At 39.6% G+C, this 18,178-nt stretch overlaps 2 protein-coding genes across 2 annotated transcripts; both read left to right on the top strand.

Annotated features, from left to right (window-relative positions):
• Window positions 1-1,619: 1,619 nt before the first annotated feature.
• On the top strand, window positions 1,620-7,448 carry cpa5 (carboxypeptidase A5). The gene is made up of 11 exons (XM_023276619.3): window positions 1,620-1,703; window positions 3,181-3,262; window positions 3,416-3,550; window positions 3,649-3,753; window positions 4,130-4,231; window positions 4,476-4,577; window positions 4,670-4,780; window positions 5,096-5,186; window positions 5,765-5,964; window positions 6,082-6,166; window positions 7,095-7,448. Exons 1-11 carry the CDS (start codon window positions 1,639-1,641, stop codon window positions 7,280-7,282), a joined length of 1,266 nt encoding a protein of 421 aa, XP_023132387.2. The 5' UTR covers window positions 1,620-1,638; the 3' UTR covers window positions 7,283-7,448.
• A 4,319-nt stretch (window positions 7,449-11,767) lies between these two features.
• On the top strand, window positions 11,768-18,134 carry LOC111572797 (carboxypeptidase A1-like). Its single transcript, XM_023276617.3, has 11 exons — window positions 11,768-11,908; window positions 13,704-13,785; window positions 13,940-14,074; window positions 14,173-14,277; window positions 14,654-14,755; window positions 15,002-15,103; window positions 15,196-15,306; window positions 15,622-15,712; window positions 16,827-17,026; window positions 17,144-17,228; window positions 17,779-18,134. The coding sequence occupies exons 1-11, from the start codon at window positions 11,844-11,846 to the stop codon at window positions 17,964-17,966; spliced, it is 1,266 nt and encodes a 421-aa protein (XP_023132385.1). The 5' UTR covers window positions 11,768-11,843; the 3' UTR covers window positions 17,967-18,134.
• Window positions 18,135-18,178: the final 44 nt, after the last annotated feature.

Genomic DNA, 18,178 nt, shown 5'->3' with positions numbered 1-18,178 from the left:
TGTTACATACTGAATTTCCTTCGGGATTAATAAAGTATCTATCTATCTATCTATCTATCTGTCTATCTGTCTGTCTGTCTGTCTGTCTGTCTGTCTGTCTGTCTGTCTGTCTGTCTGTCTGTCTGTCTGTCTGTCTGTCTGTCTGTCTGTCTGTCTGTCTATCTGTCTATCTATCTATCTATCTATCTATCTATCTATCTATCTATCTATCTATCTATCTATCTATCTATCTATCTATCTGTCTATCTATCTATCTATCTATCTATCTATCTATCTAATCGGTTAGTGGCAAAAGTATGTGAACCTCGATGGGATTATCAATTAATCTGAACGTATTATTAGGAGCGGATGCTTTCGATCAGTGGGATGACAATCAGGTCTGAGTGGGTGCTCTGTTTTATTGCTAGAACAAGGATTTATCAAAGGAAGTGTATCATGGCACGAATATAGAAGATTTCTGAGGACTTCAAAATCAGTGTGGAAAAGGTTACAGAGCCATCTCCAAAGAGTTAGGACTCATTCAAAACCATCTGTATGCTCACCAAAACCAGTTGATCCACTAAGATCACTGCAAGAGTGAGATGTGTAATAGTCTGCAAGGTCATAGAGGAACCCAGAGTAACATCTGAACCACTCACACTGACGAATGTTACTGTTAATGAGTCTGCCATCAGGAGAACACTGAACAACACCACTAGTGTTGCATGTCAGAGCTGCAAGAAGAAAGACACTGCTCTCCAGGAAGAACATTATTCTTGGCACTGACATTGTTTTGGGAATGGATGACAACAAAACAGAACTTTGAAAGAGAAATATTACATTAGGAGATAAACATCATCAGGAAAACACTGCATATTTATGAAACATGGTGGTGGTATCACGGTTTAGGCCTGTTTTGCTGCTGCTTGGCCATGACAATTCACCATAATTGATTAAACAAGACATTTGCTAGTGAAATCTAAAGGGAACTGTCATAACAGCTGTTTGTGAACTGAATTTTTAGACAACGTAGGTAATGCAGCAAAACAGTTGCTCAAAGAAAGGTAAAGAACAATATAGCTAATGCTTTGGAATGGCTAAGTCAAAGTTTTGAACTCTAATCCAGTAGAAATGTTTTGGAAGGACCTGAAGTGAGCAGTTCCTGTAAGAAACCCATCAACATCCCCAAGTAGAAATTGTTCTTGACAGAGGAATGGACTAACATTCTACCACGCTGATGTGCAATGCTGATCAACAGTTACCTGAAACATTTAGCTGCAATTGTTGCAGTACAAAGTGGTTACAGGTTACAATTTACACATTTAAGATTGATAAACCATTTCTATATATGTAACCTAAGAGAATGAGGAAACACACTGGATTTTTAAAGGTGTTTCATTCAGGACCAAAACCAAATCCAGCTGACCTTAAACAATCTTCCTTTTTCTGTGTGAACTCAACACAAACTAAATATGTGAACAACATAAAAATGCATGATGGTACTTTTGGTGTGGTATCTTCAGGCTGGTGTGGGAACTGCTGCAGCCGGTGACTCACCTCAGTCACTTTTAACAAGGTCGTGGTTTGGACATGTGACCTGACACACTATGTCATAAAAGCTTGTGTCTGGGCCCTGACAGGTTCACACTGTTGGTCACGATGAGAGGCCTGCTCGCATTCGCCGCGCTGCTTGTGGCTGTTATTGCAAAGGAGTCGTTCGAAGGGTAAGTGAGCCAACTAGAACCTCTCACTGCTGGGTAGGATGTAAGTCATCTGTTTATATGGCACTGGGCAAAAGTTTGGGGCACTACAAGTAAAGTAATAAAGTCATGCTAGCGGGATGCAGACTTTGACTTTTGAAACAGCATCACGTCTCTCAAGTACACTTGACAATCAGTCACGAAAACATGAGGCAGTTAGGTGACGGTATGATACTTTCACCAAACTGCCTCGGGTTCCTGTCCTGCATGTTGGAACATCTAACAGACTTTTAGTGCCACAGAATGTGACAGACCACCCTGGTCCATGCACAGCTCAAGTCCACAAAGCACTTTAAAATTAAGTAAAAGAGTTTTAAAATCTACAGAGAATTGGCAGATAGTAAATGTAAGGACTTCCCTCTGAACATTTGGAAGTCACACTCAGGGAGCACAGCTGTTATTCAATTCTCATTAATTTATTACCTTTTCTCTCACCCAGAGAGAGGAATGGTCACATTTTAACTATAAAAAGCAGATGTAGCAACATAGCCCTATAGCTGAATTCAGAAGTGTTCAGTTTGCTGACTCAGGGGGCATCACAGAGAATTTTAAGCCTTGAACCAATAACAGAAAAACAACAACAAAAAAATCTGCAACAAAAAGCAGATTTAGTCCAGTTGAACTGTACAAAGTTTTGTCACTTCAAGGTACTGAATTCTAAAATATATGTAAAAAGAGCAACAATTAGTCCCTTGTCATGAGTAGACACAGTTATGGAAATATATTATTGACAAAAATTTTCAGAGAGCAGAAAACCAAATACCCAGCACTTCACCAACAGATCAACATTTCAGTGTTCAGATTTGTAAGAACAGAATCAGATCTGTGCATTCGATCTTGAACATGCACACACCAGTCTCTGAATCTTCTACTCCAAGTATCTTTGCTCTGTCAAATTATGCACCATGAAGATTAGAAGAGACTGTTTGCTATCAGCAAACTGCACCAATACTCGCTCACATTCAGATGTTAATGCAGTCTCTTTTTCAGAGAGATGTCATTTATCTATGACTAAAAGGTAGTGGCCCTAATATGGATACTGACGGAACCCCACAAGAACTGCTTGGAGACATAATCATTGGTCAACCATCTTCCTGTCTTAGAAAACAGCTTTTTATGCCTCTGACTGTGTGTTAGGGCTTGTTTTCATGTGTAAGAATGAACATGGGATCAATTAGATGCCTTCTTCATGCTACTGCATGATGGAACAAACCTGAAGAGCTACAGTGCCTCAGACTTTAGCACTGTATGTGTACCTACATTAATCTCTTTTTGTTGATGCTTCCATTTGATGCCAGTAAAAGCTGGTTTAGATGACTAAATGATAATTCCACTTTCACAATAAATGCACCTTATATTTTTCTGTGGAAGGTTACACAGTCAACACAAGAGAGTTGTGTTGAGTAACAGGGTTTAAAATATTATGGTTCTCTTTTTGCAGACATCAGGTTCTTCGAATCATTCCAAAGGATGATGTCCAGCTGTCTCTTATCAAGGAGATGGAGGACATGATCCACTTTGAGGTCATTATCCCCACTAAGTCAAATTCTTCAATAAAAAGAAAAACAACAATGATTCCAAAATGTGACACCCTTTTATGTATGACATTGCTGCTCTTATGAAAGTCAGAAACCTGTTCTGTTTACTCTGTGCATGGCATCTATGTGTTCTTTCAGCTGGACTTCTGGAGAGACGTGACTGGTGTGGCCACTCCTGTGGACGTCAGAGTTCCCTTCCACAGCCTGCAGTCTGTCAAGATTTACCTGGAGACACAGGACATTGAGTACTCCATCATGATTGTAGACCTGCAGGTACAGTATGAGACTCGGTGACGTCCCTGACTCTCATTTAAAGGAAAGAAAACTTGTTGATGTGAACCTCAAATATTAATGACATCACTGTCCTGCAGGTGATGCTGGATGAGGAGCAGGAGCAGATGGTGTCTGTTGCTCGTGCTCCTGAGCCCAGAAACACTGACAGCTTTGACTACACCAATTACCACACCATCAGTGAGGTAGGTACACAGAGCTGCTCCGGCTGCTGGAATCCAGTAAAGTGATTATCACCACAAGTGTTGTGAAATAGCTGAGCTTTAAAGTATGATCCGTTGCTCATCTAAGTTACAATTATGGTGACACGCAACATATTGAAACTGACAACTGACAAATATCACAGCACATTAAATAAAGAAATTTTGCCAGTGTAAATTTAGATTCCCAACTGTTCATTGTTATATAAATACACTGCAAAGGAAAACTCAAATTAGGATGACATTACTAAGACAGATTGAAACAGAAATACAAAAAAAAATCATTCAGGAAATGCTGCAGAATCATGTGAAACTCCATCGGTTCTTGTGCATTAAGAGCAGGATTGTGTGTTTGGTTCAGATCTACAGTTTCCAGGACATGCTGGTGGCTGAGAATCCTAACTTGGTCAGCAAGATCGTGATCGGTCAGAGCTACGAGGGCCGTCCCCTGAATGTGCTCAAGGTAAAACTAGTCCAGCACATGAGGACTGTAATTATAAAATGAACTAAAAGTTATGAAAAAGAATCGAATGACCCTAATTGTAAAGAGTAAAAAATGCATTTTCCAAAGCATCACTGAATTAAACATTGGAGTCACGTTACTTAAAATCTCCTTTTTTAATTCTGAAAATAACCAGGGAACACATATTTGAAGTTTATATTTGAGTATATTTTAGTTTCTGCTCCTTTTCTTTGCTGTGTTATAGTTCAGCACTGGTGGAACCAACCGTCCTGCCATCTGGATCGACACTGGAATCCACTCCAGAGAGTGGGTCACTCAGGCCAGCGGCACCTGGTTCGCAAAGAAGGTCCTTTGATATTTAAGTGTAACATCTTCCTCCTATGTCTCTGCACTCACTCGCTGTCCTGACTGTTGTGTCCTTTGCATTTGTGTGTATAGATTGTGACTGATTATGGAACCGACCCTGCTCTCACCGCCATCCTCAACAATATGGACATCTTCCTGGAGATTGTGACCAACCCTGATGGATTCTACTACACCCACAACAATGTGAGTCTCTCGTAAGTTTTATTAAGTGATTGGAATTACTTTTTAAAAACCTTAAAAACCCTAAAGGTTTCTTCGGAGCTTCTCAGCTTAATATGGAAAATTTCCAAGGTAAAACCCATTATATGTTGCATGCTTCTTTGTTAAAGGAAAGTGAAATTCCAAATTAGAGGTAGAAATCTAACCACTGGATATTTAGACTGCAGTATGCGGGCCTATTTTGTCTGTGAGTCAAATAAAACATTAGAAACAAATCAAGACTTGTAAATATAATGGGAAGTATGAAAGTAAATCCTCAATGTCACATGATGTTTTCAGAACCGTATGTGGCGCAAGACCAGGAAGCCCAACTCTGGATCTAGCTGTGTCGGAGTCGACCCCAACAGGAACTGGAATGCTGGTTTTGGACGTAATGTCAACCCACTAATGCACCAAATGTCATTCACTTAAGTCCTCTTTAGCTGCTGTCCAGTCAAATATTGGGTCAGGTTATTTTGCTTTTAGTGGTTCTGCTTAGGGTTCTGTCACTAAGGATTGAGGGCAGAACTGTTGAATGTGATTGTGTTTCAATGAAACGCTTTGTGTTATCTATTTAACTGACCTTTAAAGTTACTACATGTAGATTTGAACCATCTTCCATTACTTTCTGTCACAATGCTATTGTTGATGTCATCACCAGAGGGCACCAAACCGACACATTAAGTTCTGAACAGTGGCTTTTCAGGTCCCATACTGTTGCCCGTTTTGGCTCCACAGTGTGTCTTAGTGTATCTTGTGTCTTGTATTTTTTTTGTGTGTGTGTTTTTTTGAAGCACAAAAGCCTCATTTCACCAGGACTGTATAACCTCTGGTTTTATTTGGCCAATTTTGCCCAATAGGAGGCTCTTAAGTTGTTGGGAGTCTGAAGATCAGCAGAGGTAAATGTCTTTATACCTTAGTTTGCTCTTTACAAAGGCATTAGTTTGTGTTCATCATACTCATTTGCAGTGCCTGGTGCCAGCAGCAGCCCCTGCTCAGAGACCTACCATGGACCCAGAGCTGAGTCTGAGTCTGAGGTCAAGTCCATTGTGGACTTTGTGAAGTCTCATGGCAACATGAAGGCCTTCATCTCCATCCATTCCTACTCCCAGATGCTCCTGTACCCCTATGGCTACACCAGAACTCCTGCCAAGGATGAGGCTGAGCTGGTATATTAAAAAACATGTTCAGATTTTTTCTCCTTCTTCTAGAGTATTGGCAGTTGTTAGATCTCTTCTGTGAGCTCTGCTGTTTATTGAAAGTATCATGATGATCTCTTTCTACAGCACAGTCTGGCTAAAAAGGCCATCACTGACCTGGCCTCCCTGTACGGTACTCGCTACAGATATGGCAGCATCATTGACACCATCTGTAAGTTTCGCAACACTACTGACAATATAGACTGTCTGACTTTATTCTGATGACCAGAGAATATACTCTCACCTTCTCTCACTCTTACTTTTTTTTCTGTAATCGTAAAGGTTGCAGTAGTACTAAAATTATTCAAGTGGGTCACTAGAGACGACGGATCTCATTTCAAACTTCAAAATTCCTAAACAAAAAGCAACATTGTTGTTAGAAGTTGGCACATTTGTCAAACCAGAGCAGTCAATAGAGCAAAGATTTTTCGGAATCACTTGTTCACCTTTTACCACAATGAAACTTCTATTCTTTGGCATGAACGCAATTTTCAGTTTTTATTTTCAAAGTTAAAATTAAATTTATGCCAACAAAAGCTACTTTTTACTGATTGCTTTCTTCATTCTTCTTGTCATATTAACAAGAAGAACGACACTTCTCTATGTCATTAGATAAGTTTCTAGCTCATAAGTGAATTGTCACTTTCAGGTCTTAAAATGATAAACAGAGCTGACTAAATGTTGACTGGATTCTTTCCTTTCTCTCCAAGTGAAGTTATTTAGAAAGATTCTTAAATTAGTCACATGTACATCCAAACACTTATATGTGACCAATCAAAACAAGATAGATCTGTCCTTCAGACATGTACTCCACTTTTTTATGTATATAAAGTACATGGATTCCAGGGGTGAACACAATTAATGGTAACAAATAACATCTCAATATTGACCTCATTTGTAAACCAACAATTTAAACTTTATACAGGAAGCAGATTTGAGTTAATTCAGAGTGAGTTAACGGAACAAAAATGTATAAGTTAGATAAAGTCAAAGCATGCATTTATAAAACTGACTTTAAGTACAGTGTTTTGGCTGCTGTCCGAACACTCAGTTTTATACTCAGAATGTGAAAGTTTCATAAATACCTGTTTTCATTGTAGATCAAGCCAGCGGTAGCACTGTTGACTGGACCTACAACCAGGGCATCAAATACTCCTACACCTTTGAGCTGAGGGACACTGGTCGTTATGGCTTCATCCTGCCTGCCAATCAGATCATCCCCACCTCCCAGGAGACCTGGCTGGCTCTGATGGCCATCATGGATCACACCTACAAGAACCCATACTAATGTGTCTGTGTGTGTGTGTGAAAGTGGAAATCCCTGTTGAGGCCCCACTGGTGACAAATTTCAGTTTTGAAGTGTCATCTTTATCTCAAACCATCTACACCATCAGTGACTCTTTCAGCAATTGGAAACCACAAACAAAAAAATAAATAAGTGCGCTGAAAAGTTGCATTTCTGTGTGATGTAATTCAGAACATGTTGCATCATCTTTTATACACAAGAAGTTGTCTTAGGCATTTTATACCTCCCACATCAGATCACAGCACTGCCCTAACGGTAACAAAAAGGACTTTATAGCAGCTTTTTTCAGTTCTTTCATGTCACTCAGAAAGAGCCTGTCGTGGACCAAGCAGTCTCACACAAAAACACAAGTTTAGTTCCCAAAAAAAAGATGGATTTATTTTCCCCCAAAAATGTAGCTTTTTCAAAACAAATGACTGAAGATATTGAAATCGAAGTTATAGGGCCCTTAAAAGAGGTCAACAAACTATCACTCTACTGAAAATAAGGCTACCAAACACTGGACAACAACTCAACTGACAGAGCTTCCAGAATGAGACACTGGGGCAACATGTATAGTGGTTGATCAGACCACATTTAATATACAGGGGTAAAACTATATACACAATAACTGAAAATAACACAATAATGTAAGAGCTCTTGGTTTGGTCCATGGGAGGGACTTCAGCATAAAGCCATGCTCCGCCCACAGCTCCATCTTTTGTCTGTCTCCAAGCAGGAAATGCCACACAGCAGCCAAGTTACTCAAAGAAAGGAGAAAGGAATTAATACAAACAAATAGCAAAATGACAAACAATGTAAACTAAATGTGCACGCAGTGGGTTGTCAAAGTGCTAATAAACCAGTTTTAAACACAACAAACTGTGTGTTGTATGTAATTTAAGTGACTGCAACTCAAAGTAACTAAACATGTGGTAATGGTGTTTGTGAGTGTGTATATGCTACAACCTTTTGTGTGGCTGTGGGCACGGCCATCGCACAGCCAATCATACGATGGTAAAAATAGCAAAGAGAGACAAGGACATAGTGATGGAATACAGTCATGAGATTTCAGATGACCACCTTGTTGGTCAGATGACTTGAACAACAGAAAGTCACTAAACCAATATTGCATTTATAAAACAGATGGCCAAAAGAAACATAATTATTCATCCTATTTACTGATAACAACATTTCCCTGAATGATGTGTAAAGAAATAGGTTGACAGTTTATCATGTATGTTCAGTCAGTTTCATGAGGAGAGTAAGATAAGATTGATGACACTCTCATATCTGTATAAATATGGTGCTAATGCTTAGCTTAGCGTTAAGATCGTAAACATGGGACTGTTAGATTTAGCCTGGCTCTGTCCAAAGAGCAATGATGGAAAGTAACTTACCAAAGTACTATGCTTATGTACAACCTTTCAGTGAGTATTTCGATTTTAAGCTATTTCATACTTCCACACTGCAATATTTCACAGGGAAACAATATACTTTATATTCCATGACACTTATTGGACAGCTTTAGATACTTTTAGATGAAGTTTTTAAAATACAACACGTTGTCAATGATTACGTTAGTGGTTCCCAACCTCTTTAGATTCTGACATCTTCTGTAAAACAGTGAGTTGTAAAATGCTTAATAGTGATTTTCTCCTCTAAGGTTCTCAGACGATTTACATACAATAAACATTTAAATGAACCAATATCTCAGCAAAGATGAGCAAATATTGAAAAGAGAATCGTGTGTCAGAACTTCCCTACCCTCCCCCCCTTTTTTCCTCCCTTATTTATCATGTGACAAGTCCCCAGTTTTATCTGCTGCTTCTGTATATAGAACTCGATACAAAATAGTTCAGACTCCAGCAGCTACAACAGTAACAGGCTGCTGATACACCCATACTTCACTATTGTCAATTAATAATCTCATATACACTAGCGTTCAAAAGTTTGGGGTCACTTAGAAATATTCTTTTTTTTTTTTTAAAGAAAAGCTATTTTTTTCAATGAAGATAACATTAAATTAATCTTAGTCTAGACATTGTTAATGTGGTAAATGACTATTCTAGCCGGAAACGGCTCTTTTTTTTTTTTTTTTTTAATGGAATATCTACATAGAGGTACAGAGGCCCGTTTCCAGCAACCATCACTCATGTGTTCTAATGCTACATTTGGTTAGCTAATGGTGTTGAAAGGCTAACTGATGATTCGAAAACCCTTGTACAATTATGTTAGCTCACATGCTCACATTGGTCCAACAATCATTGCAAAGATAGACAAGAACTTTGAGTACCAAGACACAAGGCCCAGAAAGGATCTGGGAATGGCAGCATCCGAGGGAGGTGGGGCTCTGAGAACAGCATCAACATGTTCTTGGTCTGGAAGGATGCCATTAACAGTTATGATGTGACCAAGGAAGTGTAGGGAAGGCTTTCTGAAGTGGCATTTGTTGTCATTAAGCACTAGTCCTGCCTCTTTCAGTTTCAGTATGACTGTGCTGAGTCTCTGGTCATGTTCATCTGTGTTGGTACCATGGACAATGCGATCATCCAAATAATTTTGGACACCTGGAAGGTCTTTGAGAAAGTCAGCCATCATTTTCTGAAAGGCAGAGGGGGCAGAAGCAAGAGCACATGGGACTGCAAAATCTGAAAAGTCCTTTGTGTGTAATGAATGCTGTAAAGTGTCTGCTTTCTTTGTGACGAGGCAGTTGGTAGTATGTGTTGTATCTGACCTGAGAAATGTGTTAATTACTGTCTGTTCTGAATGTACAGATACTGTGATGCTGTGAGCTTGAACATTAGACTTTTGTTTTATTAGAAGGGTTCTGTCACCAACAGAAGGACATAGGTTGAGATTTAACAAGCAACCATAAACATATATAAGTGAACTCAGAATGTTATTTACAAAGTTCATATTGACTAAATCCTGGTAGGCAGTCTGTCTGATCGATGCTGGTCTTCTTTGTCATAAACTCATTATGAAGCAAGTCAGTGTCAACGGACATTTCTTCTTCACCTGCACATCATTCATGTCTGAGAAACTACATATACAATAGCAAGATCAATCATAGAGAACATCTTAGCGCCTTGACGGTTTGTTAACAGTTCATCTACATGAGGTAGTGGGTAACAGTCAGTACCAACAGCTTTGTTTGGTTCACGGAGGTCTGGGCACATTCTTATTCCACCAGTTTTACGTCCTGTGACTACTATAGGTGAAACCCATGGTGATTCATCAATTCTCTCAATAACTCCAGCTTTCAGTAAGCAATCCAATTCAGCTGAGACAGAAGCTCGCACAGCAAAAGTACTGGTTTCACAGTTGGGTCTGTTTTCACCTTATGCACAAAGTTAAGTGCACAACCAATGTCAGGAGTTGAGGTGCTGGAGGAAAGCACAGGTCTGTATTGGGACAGGTGAAGCAGTAGTCAACACAGGAGCAAGCAACTCAGTAGTAGGTGGAAGAATAGCATTTTCTTTAATGGTGATACCTAAAGCAGCCACGAGATCTCTTCCTAAGAGAGGGGTGCATTTTGTCACAAAGAACGTAGATGTAGCATACATACTTGAATTTGCAGACAGCCAAGCACAGGGATTCTCTTACTCACGTAGGTCACAAACGGACATGTAGGTTGGAGTAGTGGTATGGCACTAAAGGCATTTTTGTAGATGTACTGGGGCAAAATAGACACTGCAGACCCTGAGTCCACAACTAACTCTTGTTCAATGGCACATGATGCAAAAACACTGCTTATTTGTGAAACATAGTGGTGGTATCATGATTTAGGCTTGTTTTGCTGCTGCTTGGCCATGACAACTTACCACAATCTTGATTAAACAAGACTTGTGCCAGTGGATTATACTAGTGAAATCTAAAGGAAAATGTCATGACTGCTTTCTGTGAACTGAATCTTTAGACAAAGTAGGTAATGCAGCAAAGGAATTACCCTAAGCACCAAAGAGTGGTTAAAGAACAAGATAGTTAATGCTATGGAACGACCAAGTCAAAGTCTTGAACATGAATCCAATAAAAATGTAGTGGAAGGACCTGAAGCAAGCAGTTCATGTAAGACACCCATCAACATCCCCAAGCTGAAGCTGTTCTCAACAGAGGAATGGACTAACATTCTACCATGCTGATGTGCAATGCTGATCAACAGTTACCTGAAACATTTAGCTGCAATTGTTGCAGCAAAGTGGTTACAGGTTACAGGTTACATATTTAAGATTAATAAACCATTTCTATATATGTAATGTAAGAGAATGAGGAAACGCACTGGAATTTTAAATGTGTTTCATTCAGGACCAAAACCAAATCCAGCTGACCTTAAACAACCTTCCTTTTTCTGTGTGAACTCAACACAAGGTAAATATGTAAACAACATCTCAATGGATGAGGTTAATTTTGGTATGGTATCTTCAGGCTGGTGTGGGAACTGCTGCAGCCGGTGACTCACCTCAGTCACTTTTAACAAGGTCGTGGTTTGGACATGTGACCTGACACACTATGTCATAAAAGCTTGTGTCTGGGCCCTGACCGGTTCACACTGTTGGTCACGATGAGAGGCCTGCTCGCATTCGCCGTGCTGCTTGTGGCTGTTATTGCAAAGGAGTCGTTCGAAGGGTAAGTGAGCCAACTAGAACCTCTCACTGCTGAGTAGGATGTAAGTCATCTGTTTAAGTTTGGGGCACTACAAGTAAAGTAATAAAGTCATGTTAGCGGGATGCAGACTTTGACTTTTGAAACAGCATCACTTCTCTCAAGTACACTTGACAATCAGTCACGAAAGCCTGAGGCAGTTAGGTGAAGGTACTATATTTTCACCAAACTGCCTCGGGTTCCTGTCCTGCATCTTGGAACATCTAACGGACTTTTAGTGCCACAGAATGTGACAGACCACCCTGGTCCATGCACAGCTCAAGTCCACAAAGCGCTATCAAATCAAGTAAAAGAGTTTTAAAATCTACAGAAACCTGACAGATAATAAATGCAAGGACTTCCCTCTGAACATTTGTAAGTCACACTCAGGGAGCAGAACTCTGACTCAGTTATCACTAATTTATTACCTTTTCTCTCACCCAGAGAGAAGAACGGTCACATTTTAACTATAAAAAGCAGATGTAGCAACATAGCCCTATAGTTGAATTCAGAAGTGTTTAGTTTGCTGACTATGTGTGCGTCACAGAGAATTTTAAGCCTTGAACCAATACCAGAAAAACAACAACAAAAAGCAGATTTAGTCCAGTTGAGCTGTACAAAGTTTTGTCACTTCAAGGTACTGAATTCTAAAATATATGTAAAAAGAGCAACAATTAGTCCCTTGTCATGAGTAGACACAGCTGTGGCAATATATTGCTGACAAAAATTTTCAGAGAGCGAAAACCAAATACCCAGCACTTCTCCACCTGCTGATCAACAGTTGTGTTCATTTGTAAAACAGAATAAGATCTGTGCATTTGATCCTGAACATGCACACACCAGTCTCTGAATCTTCTACTCCAAGTATCTTTGCTCTGTCAAATTATGTACCATGAAGATTGGAAGACACTGTTTGCCATCAGCAAACTGCAACAGTACTTACTCACATTCAGATGTCAATGTTGTGTCTTTTTCAGAGAGATGCTATTTATCTGTAACTAAAAGGTAGTGGCCCTAATATGGAGCCTGAAGGAATCCCACAAGAACTGTTTGGAGACATTATCAATGGTCAACCATCTTCCTGTCTTAGGAGACAGCTTTTTATGTCTCTGGCTGTGGGTTTGGGCTTGTTTTCATGCATCAGAATGAATGTAGGATCAATTAGATGCCTTCTTCATGCTACTGCATGATGGAACAAACCTGAACAGCTACAGTGCCTCAGACTTTTGCACTATATGTGTACATACGCTACCGCTCAACAGTTTGGGGTCACTCAGGCAATTTCATGTTCTCCATGAAAACTCACGCTTTTATTCATGAGCTAACATAATTGCACAAAGGTTTTCTAATCATCAATTAGCCTTCCAGCACGATTAGCTAACACAATGCATCATTAGAACACAGGAGTGATGGTTGTTGGACATGGGCCTATGGAGATATTCCATTGAAAATGAGCCATTTCCAGCGAGAATAATTATTTAGCAAATTAACAATGTCTAGACTGTATTTCTGATTAATTTAATGTCATCTTCATTGAAGAAAAATCTTTTCTTTCCAAAATAAGGACATTTCTCAGTGACCCCAAACTTTTGACTAATAGTGTACATTAATCTCTTTTTACTGATACCTCCATTTGATGCTAGCTGGTTTAGATGACTAAATGATAACTCCACTTTCACAATAAATGCACCTTATATTTTTCTGTGGAAGGTTACACAGTCAACACTAGAGAGTTGTGTTGAGTAACAGGGTTTAAAATATTATGGTTCTCTTTTTGCAGACATCAGGTTCTTCGAATCATTCCAAAGGATGATGTCCAGCTGTCTCTTATCAAGGAGATGGAGGACATGATCCACTTTGAGGTCATTTATTCCCACTAAGTCAAATTCTTCAATAAAAAGAAAAACAACAATGATTCCAAAATGTGACACCCTTTTATGTATGACATTGCTGCTCTTATGAAAGTCAGAAACCTGTTCTGTTTACTCTGTGCATGACATCTATGTGTTCTTTCAGCTGGACTTCTGGAGAGACGTGACTGGTGTGGCCACTCCTGTGGACGTCAGAGTTCCCTTCCACAGCTTGCAGTCTGTCAAGATTTACCTGGAGACACAGGACATTGAGTACTCCATCATGATTGAAGACCTGCAGGTACAGTATGAGACTCGGTGACGTCCCTGACTCTCATTTAAAGGAAAGAAAACTTGTTGATGTGAACCTCAAATATTAATGACATCACTGTCCTGCAGGTGATGCTGGATGAGGAGCAGGAGCAGATGGTGTCTGTTGCTCGTGCTCCTGAGCCCAGAAACACTGACAGCTTTGACTACACCAATTACCACACCATCAGTGAGGTAGGTACACAGAGCTGCTCCGGCTGCTGGAATCCAGTAAAGTGATTATCACCACAAGTGTTGTGAAATAGCTGAGCTTTAAAGTATGATCCGTTGCTCATCTAAGTTACAATTATGGTGACACGCAACATATTGAAACTGACAACTGACAAATATCACAGCACATTAAATAAAGAAATTTTGCCAGTGTAAATTTAGATTCCCAACTGTTCATTGTTATATAAATACACTGCAAAGGAAAACTCAAATTAGGATGACATTACTAAGACAGATTGAAACAGAAATACAAAAACAACTCATCCAGGAAATGCTGCAGAATCATGTGAAACTCCATCGGTTCTTGTGCATTAAGAGCAGGATTGTGTGTTTGGTTCAGATCTACAGTTTCCAGGACATGCTGGTGGCTGAGAATCCTAACTTGGTCAGCAAGATCGTGATCGGCCAGAGCTACGAGGGCCGTCCCCTGAATGTGCTCAAGGTAAAACTAGTCCAGCACATGAGGACTGTAATTATAAAATGAACTAAAAGTTATGAAAAAGAATTGAATGACCCTAATTGTAAAGAGTAAAAAATGCGTTTTCCAAAGCATCACTGAATTATACATGATAGTCACATGTTACTTAAAATCTCCTTTTGTAATTCTGAAAATAACCAGAGAACACATATTTGAAGTTTATATTTGAGTATATTTTAGTTTCTGCTCTTTTTCTTTGCTGTGTTATAGTTCAGCACTGGTGGAACCAACCGTCCTGCCATCTGGATCGACACTGGAATCCACTCCAGAGAGTGGGTCACTCAGGCCAGCGGCACCTGGTTCGCAAAGAAGGTCCTTTGATATTTAAGTGTAACATCTTCCTCCTATGTCTCTGCACTCACTCGCTGTCCTGACTGTTGTGTCCTTTGCATTTGTGTGTATAGATTGTGACTGATTATGGAACCGACCCTGCTCTCACCGCCATCCTCAACAATATGGACATCTTCCTGGAGATTGTGACCAACCCTGATGGATTCTACTACACCCACAACAATGTGAGTCTCTCATTAGTTGTATTAAGTGATTGGAATCACTTTTTAAAAACCTTAAAAACCCTAAAGGTTTCTTCGGAGCTTCTCAGCTTAATTTGGAAAATTTCCAAGGTAAAGCCGATTATATGTTGCATGCTTCTTTGTTGAAGGAAAGTGGAATTACTAATTAGAAGTAGAAATCTAATCACTGCATAATTAATGTGTAGTATGCAGGCCTATTTTGTCTGTGAGTCAAATAAAACATTAGAAACAAATCAAGACTCGTAAATATAATGGGAAGTATGAAAGTAAATCCTCAATGTCACATGATGTTTTCAGAACCGTATGTGGCGCAAGACCAGGAAGCCCAACTCTGGATCTAGCTGTGTCGGAGTCGACCCCAACAGGAACTGGAACACTGGTTTTGGACGTAATGTCAACCCACTAATGCACCACATGTCATTCACTTAAGTCCTCTTTAGCTGCTCAAATAATAAGTCAGATTATTTTGTTTTAGGGGTTCTTCTTAGGGTTCTGTCACTAAGGATTGAAGGCAGAACTGTTGAATGTGATTGTGTTTCAATGAAATGCTTTGTGTTATCTATTTAACCGACCTTTAAAGTTACTACATGTAGATTTGAACCATCTTCCATTACTTTCTGTCACAATGCTATTGTTGATGTCATCACCAGAGGGCACCAAACCGACACATTAAGTTCTGAACAGTGGCTTTTCAGGTCCTGAGGAATAGCAGAAGTAAATAATAATAATAATAATAATAATAATAATAATAATAATAATAATAATAATAATAATAATAATAATAATAATAATAATAATAATAATAATAATAATAATAATAATAAATTTTATTTGTAAGCATCTTTCTTGTCACCCAAGGTCGCCTTTCAAGAAAAACAAATACAAAAGAACAGATAAAAAACATAAATAAAGATTAAAAAAAAAAAACACATAAAGATAAATAACATACATAAAGAAAGAGGCAGTTACAGAGAATAGATAATCCTGAACAGGTGAGTTTTGAGTCTGAATTTGAAAAGAGGCAGGGAGTCAATATTTCAAATGTCCGGTGGGAGTGAGTTCCAGAGTTTGGGAGCAGAGCAGCTGAAAGCCCTGCTCCCCATGGTGCTGAGGCGGGCAGAGGGTGCGGTGAGGTGGATGAAGGAAGAGGATCTGAGAGACTGGGTGGAGGAGATGATGTGAAGTAGATCAGACAGATAGGGAGGGGCGAGGTTGTGGATGGCCTTATATGTATACAGGAGGATTTTGAATTCAATTCTGGATTTGACAGGGAGCCAGTGGAGCTGTAGGATGGGGGTGATGTGATGAAATCAGGGGGTTTTGCAGATGATGCAAGCATCTGAATTCTGGACCACTTGAAGCTTATGGAGGGATTTGTGAGAAAGACCGAAGAGGAGAGAGTTACAATAGTCGATGCAATAGTCGATGTAATGCAAATGTCTTCATATCTTAGCTTGTTCTTTCCAGAGGCATTAGTTTGTGTTCATCATACTCATTTGCAGTGCCTGGTGCCAGCAGCAACCCCTGCTCAGAGACCTACCATGGACCCAAAGCTGAGTCTGAATCTGAGATCAAGTCCATTGTGGACTTTGTGAAGTCTCATGGCAACATGAAGGCCTTCATCTCCATCCATTCCTACTCCCAGATGCTCATGTACCCCTATGGCTACACCAGAACTCCTGCCAAGGACCAGGCTGAGCTGGTATATTACAAAACATGTTCAGATTTTTTCTCCTTCTTCTAGAGTATTGGCAGTTGTTAGATCTCTTCTGTGAGCTCTGCTGTTTATTGAAAGTATCATGATGATCTCTTTCTACAGCACAGTCTGGCTAAAAAGGCCATCACTGACCTGGCCTCCCTGTACGGTACTCGCTACACATATGGCAGCCTCATTGACACCATCTGTAAGTTTCGCAACACTACTCACAATATAGACTGTCTGACTTTATTCTGATGACCAGAGAATATACTCTCACCTTCTCTCTTACTTTTTTTCTGTAATAGTAAAGGTTGCAGTGCTACTAAAATTATTCAAATGGATAACTACAGACCACTGATCTCATTTCAAACTTCAAAATTCCTAAACAAAAAGCAACGTGATTGTTAAAAGTTGGCACATTTGTCAAACCAGAGCAGTTAATAGAGCCAAGATTTTTATGAATCACTTAATTCATGCTTTTCCCTGTTGCAAAAATGGAACTTCTATTCTTTGGCATGAACGCAATTTTCAGTTTTTATTTTCGAAGTTAAAACTAAATTTATGCCAACAGATAGAGGGAAAAAAACATTGTGGAACAGGAATGCTCTGTTTATTTGCTTTCTGTAGTTGGGGAATGCAGGTTTGAGTTTTCTCAAACCTTCTTCACTGTACTGTACAGTGTTTTGGCTGCTGCCCGAACACTCAGTTTTATACTGACAATGTGAAGGTTTAATAAATACCTGTTTTCATTGTAGATCAAGCCAGCGGTATCACCATTGACTGGACCTACAACCAGGGCATCAAATACTCCTACACCTTCGAGCTGAGGGACACTGGTCGTTATGGCTTCATCCTGCCTGCCAATCAGATCATCCCCACCTCCCAGGAGACCTGGCTGGCTCTGATGGCCATCATGGATCACACCTACAAGAACCCATACTAATGTGTCTGTGAGTGTGTGTGAAAGTGGAAATCCCTGTTGAGGCCCCACTGGTGACAAATTTCAGTTTTGAAGTGTCATCTTTATCTCTCAAACCATCTACACCATCAGTGACTCTTTCAACAATTGGAAACCACAAACAAAAAAATAAATAAGTGCGCTGAAAAGTTGCATTTCTGTGTGATGTAATTCAGAACATGTTGCAGCATCTTTTA

The sequence above is a fragment of the Amphiprion ocellaris genome, chromosome 3 (genome assembly GCF_022539595.1).
Source record: "Amphiprion ocellaris isolate individual 3 ecotype Okinawa chromosome 3, ASM2253959v1, whole genome shotgun sequence".
NCBI lineage: Eukaryota > Metazoa > Chordata > Actinopteri > Pomacentridae > Amphiprion > Amphiprion ocellaris.
This window is presented reverse-complemented; position numbering and strand designations above follow the sequence as displayed.